This window comes from Rhinoderma darwinii, chromosome 5 (assembly GCF_050947455.1).
Source record: "Rhinoderma darwinii isolate aRhiDar2 chromosome 5, aRhiDar2.hap1, whole genome shotgun sequence".
In the NCBI taxonomy this organism is placed as follows: domain Eukaryota; kingdom Metazoa; phylum Chordata; class Amphibia; order Anura; family Rhinodermatidae; genus Rhinoderma; species Rhinoderma darwinii.
The window spans coordinates 92,071,426-92,081,396 of NC_134691.1; the positions used below are offsets into that span (position 1 = coordinate 92,071,426).

At 40.3% G+C, this 9,971-nt stretch overlaps 1 protein-coding gene across 1 annotated transcript in view; it reads left to right on the forward strand.

Moving 5' to 3' along the window:
* The window catches only part of PRKDC (protein kinase, DNA-activated, catalytic subunit), a 128,203-nt gene extending 122,154 nt beyond the window's left edge, over positions 1 to 6,049 (forward strand). The window contains exon 23 of the mRNA XM_075828112.1: positions 5,568 to 6,049. Within this exon, the coding sequence (XP_075684227.1) occupies positions 5,568 to 5,772 (205 nt within the window). The 3' untranslated portion in view covers positions 5,773 to 6,049. The remainder of the gene's footprint in view (positions 1 to 5,567) is intronic.
* The last annotated feature ends 3,922 nt before the right edge of the window (positions 6,050 to 9,971 follow it).

The following is a 9,971-nucleotide window of genomic DNA, read 5'->3' on the forward strand; positions in this document are numbered from 1 at the left end:
GTCACCCAGACAATTTTGTGTTTTCCATGAAAACTCACACTTGTATTTATCAAATGAGTTGCAAAATGACTAGAAAATATAGTCAAGACATTGACAAGGTTAGAAATAATGATTTTTATTAGAAATAATAATTTTCTCCTTCAAACTTTGCTTTCGTCAAAGAATGCTCCATTTGCAGCAATTACAGCATTGCAGACCTTTGGCATTCTAGCTGTTAATTTGCTGAGGTAATCGGGAGAAATTTCACCCCATGCTTCCAGAAGCCCCTCCCACAAGTTGGATTGGCTTGATGGGCACTTCTTGCGTACCATACAGTCAAGCTGCTCCCACAACAGCTCTATGGGGTTGAGATCTGGTGACTGCGCTGGCCACTCCATTACAGATAGAATACCAGCTGCCTGCTTCTTCCCTAAATAGTTCTTGCATAATTTGGAGGTGTGCTTTGGGTCATTGTCCTGTTGTAGGATGAAATTGGCTCCAATCAAGTGCTGTCCACAGGGTATGGCATGGCGTTGCAAAATGGAGTGATAGCCTTCCTTATTCAAAATCCCTTTTACCTTGTACAAATCTCCCACTTTACCAGTACCAAAGCAAGCCCAGACCATCACATTACCTCCACTACGCTTGACAGATGGCGTCAGGCACTCTTCCAGCATCTTTTCAGTTGTTCTGCATCTCACAAATGTTCTTCTGTGTGATCCAAACACCTCAAACTTCGATTCGTCTGTCCATAACACTTTTTTCCATTCTTCCTCTGTCCAATGTCTGTGTTCTTTTGCCCATATTAATCTTTTCCTTTTATTAGCCAGTCTCAGATATGGCTATATCTTTGCCTCTCTGCCCTGAAGGCCAGCATCCCGGAGCCGCCTCTTCACTGTAGACGTTGACACTGGCGTTTTGCGGGTACTATTTAATGAAGCTGCCAGTTGAGGACCTGTGAGACGTCTATTTCTCAAACTAGAGACTCTAATGTACTTGTCTTGTTGTTCAGCGGGGCCTCCCACTTCTCTTTCTACTCTGGTTAGAGCCTGTTTGTGCTGTCCTCTGAAGGGAGTAGTACACACCGTTGTAGGAAATCTTCAGTTTCTTGGCAATTTCTCGCATGGAATAGCCTTCATTTCTAAGAACAAGAATAGACTGTCGAGTTTCACATGAAAGCTCTCTTTTTCTAGCCATTTGGAGAGTTTAATCGAACCCACAAATGTAATGCTCCAGATTCTCAACTAGCTCAAAGGAAGGTTAGTTTTATAGCTCCTCTAAACAGCAAAACTGTTTACAGCGGTGCTAACATAATTGCACAAAGGTTTTCAAGTGTTTTCTAATCATTCATTAGCCTTCTAACAGTTAGCAAACAGAATGTACCATTAGAACACTGGAGTGATGGTTGCTGGAAATGGGCCTCTATACACCTATGTAGATATTGTATTAAAAACCAGACGTTTGCAGCTAGAATAGTCATTTACCACATTAACAATGTATAGAGTGTATTTCTGATTAATTTAATGTTATCTTCATTGAAAAAAACTGTGCTTTTCTTGCAAAAATAAGGACATTTCTAAGTGACCCTAAACTTTTGAACGGTAGTGTATGTATATATGTATGTATATATGTATATATATATATATATATATATATATATATATATATATATATATATAGCATTTTGTAAGGGGAAGAAAATAAGTTTCTTCCTTTTTTTAACTTTTTTTTTTAATTTCCTTACTATCAACTTTATTAATCTATCTTCAACTTTCTATTCTTTTTTTTTTTTGTCCCACTACGGGGTTTTACTATGCGATTGTTTGATCGATCTTATAATACAACACTAATTCTGCAATACTTCTGTGTCTTTAGAAAGCCTATATGGGACACCTGTCCTGGGCTTATGACCCCAAGCCATGAAAAACAGTGCTGTGGAATAAGTACCCATAATGACCGCCATGAAAGGGATATGTGGGGTCATTAAGGGGTTAAAACTGGCAGAACTTTGATGACACAGAAAATCTTAGTGGCACTTAGACCTCATGCTCACAGCTTTATTCAGTCATAATAGAGCTCGTACAGAGGTGAATGGGGACTTTACTGTACCTACAAATGCCTCTGTTTTCATACAGAGACATATGGAGTTTTTTCTGACGGAATTTATATGAATCCAACAGAAAAAAAATGTGGAATGCTCCGTCAGATGCCGGAAGGCGAGTCAGTTATATACTGGAATTGGTGTTCCCCCATCCAAGCACTGCTATTGTGCAGTGAGGAGGAAAAGGGATCGGGACCCGTTCTAGTAATCAGTGGGGATCCTATTGGTGGAGCCCCCAGTGATAATCACATTCTAACAAAGAATTGCCACTGCACCGGATTACCAAAATAGTTTTCTTTATTCCTTTAACAGGTTCCCGACCGCTGGCTGTATTTTTACGGTCAGGGTCAATGAAGTCCGCCGTATAGACTAATTACGGCGGCACTTCAGAGAGAGTGCACGCGCGATCGCGTGCACACAGACCTGTGCCCTGGCTGTTGCTAAATCCCTGGGCACTGGGCAGAGTGTCAGGGGCCAAGCTTTTAGTCCCTGAACATGTGGTCGCTGTGACAACCAATCACATCCATTTCAGTGCAAAATATAGTGTGCACGCAATCGCGTGCACATAGCCCTGTACCCACGCTGTTACCAACAGCTCTGGGTACTCGGCAGGGTATCAGGGACCAATCTGATGGTCCCTGAACATGTGATCGCTGTGATCACATATTTATTTATTTATTTTTTTAACATTTCTGGCAGCAAATCTCCTGCCTCTTTTCTTCTCCTCACACATTGTTTCAGTGTGAGGAGAAGAAGAAACTTGAAAGAATTGCTGCCAGAAGAATACTGTGAAAAAAAGTGTTACACTATAAAACATTCTCTGTATAGATAGATTTCTATCTATCTATACAATCTATCCATCTATCTTTCGTTCTATCTACTTTTCTATCTTTTATTATATTAGAATAGGCAGGTAGGGAATATATAATTATATATATATCCATATATATATATATATATATATCTCAATAGTGGTTTATTTTTTTGTTAGCGGTAGGATAGATATATATATATATATATATATATATAATATATATATATACATACACATATACAAGTTAGTTTGTGTTTGTAAAAAACGAATAATTGTTTGTTTAGTTAGTGTTCCTGACATTATGGCGAGGACGTTTTTTAACACTGAGGAGGCATACGCTATGCTGTGGTCAGAGTCTGAGACCGCATCCGAGATGGAACCTGTTTTAGGCAGTGACGATGATATCGTCACTTCAGGTTTATCTTCAGGGGACATTATCCCTGACGCAGTAGAAACTGCAGAACATAAAGGCGCAGGGCCCTGTAGAATGGGACAGCTTGGGCACTCCAGTTCAGGCTCTTGTATGGGCACCTGCTCAATGTTTTGGACCTAGAATCCACAGATTTGCTGCCACTCCTGGCATAACGGTGGACAATACTAATTTTGTCCAAATGGATTACTTCCATGTATTTATTACTGACGACATCCTAAATATTATTGTCCACTCAACTAATTTATATGCCGCTCAGTATATAAGGCAGAAACCTTCATCCACCCATGCCACAGATTGGACACCCACCAATTTGTAGGAATTTAAAAAAAAAATTGGGGCTCACCCTAAATATGGCTATTGTAAAAAAGCTCTCCATTAGGTCTTACTGGTCAACAAGACCCGCCCAAGCCATCCCAGTGTATTCTTCAGTAATGCTCAGGTCTCGTTGTGAGACAATAATTAGGTTCCTCCCCTTCACGGACTATGCACAGGCCCCCCCCCAAGTACCGGTGCGAACCGTGATCGGTTGTTCAAAATTAGACCAAAAAAAAATCTGTGGACGCGGATTCCGCTTCAGGAGTTGCCCCTGATGTCACTGTCCATATATGGACAGAGACATCAAGCGCTCCGACCAGGAGTGAAATCCCCGGCCACAGGGGGATTCCGCTCCTTCAGTGAGTTACAGTGGTGCTATGTACAGGAAGGGCGGGTGCGATCTACAAGGGGGCTGTGTGGCACGACCTACAAGGCGTCTGTGTGGCACGACCTACAAGGGGTCTGTGTGGCACTACCTACAGGGGTATCTGTGAGTGGTGGGCTGATGGTCATTTTACTGTGAGTGGCGGGCTGATGGTCATTTTACTGTGAGTGGCGGGCTGAAGTTCTTCAAGTGGTTTCCACCCCTGACCTCCAACCGAAGTTAATAGAAAGCAGAAAATACCTGCGGCGCCCGTTTGGATTACTTTTTTGCCAAAAAAACGCAAATAGAAACGCAAATAATGCTGTCAATTCAAGATCTGCCTCAAAATTCCAGAAATCAATGGGAAGCAGAGGCTTTTTTTCCCCGCAAACAAAGACAACGCTAGCGGGAAAAAGAAGAGTCATGCCCTTTCTTCTGTTTCTGTCTCTGACCACTTTTGGCAGAGAAAGTGCTGTTTTTTGCTCGTGGCTCTCAATGGCCATGGCCGAACAAAACGCAGCAAAGAGAGTACTGGCAGGTCCAAATCTGCCTCAAAATTCCTAAAGTAATTTTGGGGCGGATTTTTCTGCCTGCATAAAACCCGGTGTGAACATATCCTTATAATGGTTTTGCTTTTTTAGTTATTAGTTTTACAAATAATTTTTTTTGTGTGTTTTATTACAGGTTTGGTCATTGGACTACGTCGGATTCGAGGACTACTTCGATGACGGGGACTCTAAGTAGTTTAAAAAAATAAATAAATAAATAAATAATTGAAAAAAAACCCCATGGGGTCCCTCCATTTTTCATAATCAGTTAGATACAATAAAGTAACCGCAGCCCAGAATTACCAGGGTGGGCAGGCCCATTGTTTTTGGGCTTTCCCAGCCTAATAATACCAGCCTGCGGCCGCCCCAGTCCCCGACCATCGCTTCAGGTGGTCAGGTACTGCATTGTCTCTTTGCTACGTTTTTTAAAAAAGCGGCGTAAAAAGACGCCCCGTATGAGATAAATGCTGTTTTCCCATTGATTTCAATGGGCAGATGTTTGTAGGCGTTCAGCTTCCGTTTCTTCCGGCTCTTCCCGGTACTCCTGGTGGCGGTCGGTACCGGGGCAATAATGGAGGGGTTAGTGTTAGCCTCTTCACCGGCTAACACTAAGCTCCACCTCAGACAGCTGCCATTACGAAGGCAGTAGGAATAAAGTTAAAAAAGACACCATCACAGAAAAAATATTTTATTGAAATAAACCCCCCCCACACAACCCTAGTTAACAATTTTATTGAAAATAAAAACACTGTCATCGAAGTAGTCCTCGAATCCGAAGTAGTCCAATGACCGAACCTGTAGGAAAAAACATTTTTTTGTAAAACGAATAGCTAAAAAAGCAAAACCATTATAGGAATATGTTCACACAGGGTTTTATGCAGGCAAGTACATCAGACACGAGTCAGAAAGGTTATGTGACCACTAGCCTCTTAAAAAGTCATTGCCTATATACACTATATATACGGTTTGAGATAAATCTAAAATAAATCTTTAAATGTTTATATTTATTTCAGTGAAGAACTACGACTGGGACACGGAAAGAGTAACGCATATAAATACTTCTGTGCTGTCGCACAAGGATACGAGGAGCATAATATACGGGCTAAAGTACCTGATGATGGACTTTCTGAGGAGATTCAAGTAAAATGTCTTATCGATCAGGCTACCGACCCCAATATCCTTGGCAGAGTCTGGAGAGGATGGGAACCTTGGATTTGAAGATACGGCTTTAGAAAACCCAGACTGTTCAGTTATGTCCTCTTCATGATTTACCTCTATCTTGCAGAAATCTTAGTGTAAGCTTATTTTTACTGCTTTACTAAAGTGATCATTACTAATAGTAGATATACAAGTTCCTATAAAATAGCATGAGAGATATATTGTTCTAGCTACGTAGGCTGTCACACAACAGCAAAACCTGTACTGGTAAACTAAAATTAAATGTAATTACATGTTTAGAATATTACAGAAAAATAAAACCCTTTTGTAAAACTGATTCTTATTCATTATTAAAAAAAATATATTAAATCTAAACCTATGGCATGTACAGTGCATATAATATATTTATTAACCTCTTCCCGCCCAATGACGTAATAGTACATCGCGGTGAGTGAGTCGTCCCCTTAAACCGCCGTACTGTTACATCATGTTTACGGTGCGGGTACAGGAACTTTGCCCGCGCCATCACCAGAGGGTGACGTCCGTAACGGCCAGGAACTGCTGCAACTCCAATCCTGTCTGCTTAAGCCCTTAGATGCTGCAGTTTCTATTGACCGCAGCATCTAAGACTTTTAACAGGGGGGCTCCCTCTGGCATCCTGTGATCGCACCCATGGGGTGACAATGTGCCCATTATAAGGGTTGTTACTAATGCGGCAACACCAATGTATAATTAAATCAAAATGTTACATATACCGTTACATAAACGTAAAAAAAAAGAAATATGACATTGCTATTTTTTTAAATTGGTGAAGTCATTCATTCTGTGGCATGACAGGTGTCAATTGTGGCCCTTATTTAAGGTGCGAGGGTGGCAAATGCTGCACATGTTGGTTATAGTGCATTTCCAATACTGGAGAAAATGGGTCGTTCCAGACATTGTTATGAAAAACGTACTTTGATTAAAAAGTTGATTGGAGAGGAAAAAACATAGATTGTAGGCTGCTCAGCTAAAATGATCTCAAATGTCTTGAAGTGGCGACCAAAACCTGAAAGACGCGGAAGGAAGCGGGGAACTACTGTTCAAATGGATCGAAGAATAGCCAAAATGGCAAAAGCTCAGCCAATGATCACCTCCAGAAAGATCAAAGAAGATCTGAAGTTACCAGTGAGTACTGCTACAATCAGAAGACGATTAAGTGGAGCCAAATTACCAGCAAGAACTCCCCGCAAAGTCCCGTTGTTGAAAAAAAGACATGTCCTGTATAGGCTAAAATTTGCCAAAGAACACATTGACTGGCCCAAAGAGAAATGGCGCAAAATTTTGTGGACCGATCAAAGCAAAATTGTTCTTTTTGGGTCTAGTGGCCGCAGAGAGTATGTCAGAAACCCCCGAGCTGAATTCAAGCCACAGTAAAGCATGGTGCTGCAAAAATAATGATATGGGGATGTTTCTCATACCATGTTGTTGGGCTTATTTATCACATACAAGGAATCATGAATGAGTTTGAATATATCAAAAAACTTGAGGAGATCGTGTTGCCCTATGTGGAAGAAGAAATTCCCTTGGAATGGCTGTTTCAACATGACAATGACCCAAAACACACCTGTAAGCTAACAACATCTTGGTTACAAAGATAGGACAAATAGGATTGAGATAATGAAGTTGCCAGCCCAATACCCTGACCCCAATCCCATAGAGAACTTGTGGGGTGACATTAAAAATGTGGTTTATGAGGCAAAATCCAAAAATGCAGAAGAACTGTGGAATGTCGTCCAATCTTCATGGACTGGAATACCTGTTCAGGTGTCAGAAGTTGGTCGACTCCATGCAACGCAGATGTCAAGCAGTTCTCAGAAACAATGGTTATGCCACTAAATATTAGTTCAGTAAAGTGAAATATGAAACATCTTTCCAGTTCATACATAAAATGTTTCAGTTTTTACAGAAAAATGCTGGCACGGCTATATTTTTGAACAGCCTAATATTCCTATTTCTTTACATTCTGTAAAGAATGAACACAAACTGGATACATTTTATTTTTTTTATTTAGAATTTAATGTGTAGCATTTCCATTTAGGCAAATAAGTTATAATGATTTTGCTCTTTATTTGCATTTTTAAACTCACTGCCATTTTTTTATTTTTTTTTAACACTACTGTATCTTTAACAACTTAAAGGGAATGTGTTGCCAGAAAAACATGTTTTTGTTTTTTTAATTAAACATTTAGTGTGTGGGTGATTAAACATTGTTCAAATTTTTTTTATTTTTTTCACGAGTCAGGAAATATTATAAATTAATTCTAATTTATAATATTACCCATTTCTGGTCACTAGATGGCGCTCTTCCCAAAATTGCAGCATTGCAAAATTGGGTAAAAAGCCCTCGCTCTAGTGAGCTCTCAGCATCCCCCCCCCCCTCCTTTATCCTGGCTAGTGCCGGGATAAACGAGGGGTTTGAACGGTGTAACCTCCTACACTGTGTGTCGCCATTTTTTGAGCTAACACACAGTGTAGTAGGTTTACATACAGTAGTAAACACACACAAACACGAACATACATTGAAATCTCTTACCTGCTCCTGCCGCCGCGGCTCCCTCCGGCCCGTCCGCTCCGTCTGCTGCCGCTGGTCCAAGTGCACAAGTCCGGAAGCCGCGACCGGAAGTAGTAATATTACTGTTCGGCCGCGACTTCCGGTCCACAGGAAAATGGCGCCGGACGGCGCCAATTTCAAATGGGACTGTGCGGGAGCGGCGAATGCGCAGTTCCCACACAGACGCCGAACACACAAGTGAATGGGACGGGAGCCGTTCGCAGTCCCTATGGGACTGTGGCTGCCGTATTCCATGTCTGTATGTGTCGTTAATCGACACATACAGAAATGGAACAAAAAATGGCAGCCCCCATAGGGAAGAAAAAGTGTAAAAATAAGAAAAAGTAAAACACAAACACACAAATATAAACGTTTTTAATAAAGCACTAACATCTTTAACATATAAAAAAATAATTTGTGATGACACTGTTCCTTTAAGGACCGAGCCATTTTTAATTTTTCCGTTTTCCACTCCCTACGTTCCAATAGCCATAACTTTTTTTATTTAGAGTGGTGTAAGGGCTTATTGTTTGCGGGACGAGTTGTAGTTTCTAATGGCACCATTTATAGTACCATATAATCTACTGGGAAACTGAAAAACAATTCTTTGTGGGCTGAAATTGGGTAAAAAAAACACGATTGCTACATTGTTTTATGGTATTCATTTTATGGCTTTCACCGTACGGTAAAAACGACAACTTAACTTTATTCTGCGGCTCAATATGATTACGGTGATACCAAATTTATATAGGTTTTTTTTATGTTATTTTAAAAAAAACAGAAAAAACTTTTTGTTGAAAAAAATAGTTTTGTTTCACCACATTCTGAGAGCCATAACTTTTTTTTATTTTTCCTTGGATTGAGCGGTGTGAGGGCTTATTTTTTTCGGGACCAGCTGTAGTTTTTGTTACCATTTTTTTGGTACATAGAACTTTTTGTTCACCCTTAATTACATTTTTTTTGCAAGCTAAGGTGACCAAAAAAACAGCTATTTTGGCGTTCTGAATTTGTTGTTTCTTTACGGTGTTCACTGTGTGAGTTAAATAATGGTATATTGTAATAGTTCAGACTTTAACGGACGCAGCGATACCAAATTTGTTTCTTTTTTACATTACCTTAGAGGAAAAATGGGAGAGGTTTTTGTTTTTTTAACATTTTATATTTTTTTAGTACTAATAACTTCATTTATCCCCTTCCCGACAATTGACGTGTCTATACGTCATAGCCGGGTACGTCATAGCTACTCCTGTAGCGTCTCTGTAATTTACAGCATAGCAGGTGTAGTCTCGCGAGATTACGCTGTAAACTGTCATTCACCGCGAGATCTCACTGTGCTGTAAATCACAGAGACGCTACAGAAGTGGTCAGGAGAATGAATACACGTCACGTCCTGGCTGGAGGTAATGTATATTCATTGTCAGGACACATGAGTAGCGTTATAGTGTGTTTATGTGGTTGCACATAGCGATATATATCGCTATCTGCAGTGTAAATGAATGTAGAGAGGTGTTTATGACGCTGATTGGTCAGCGTCATACACGCCTGTGTACAACGCCCACTTGGTCATATAGTAAAACATGCCCAGTTGTCCATTGAGAAACTCATTAGCATAAAGCTAATATAGGTCATAACGTCAAAAATGATTGTTTTTCTAAATATAAAACAC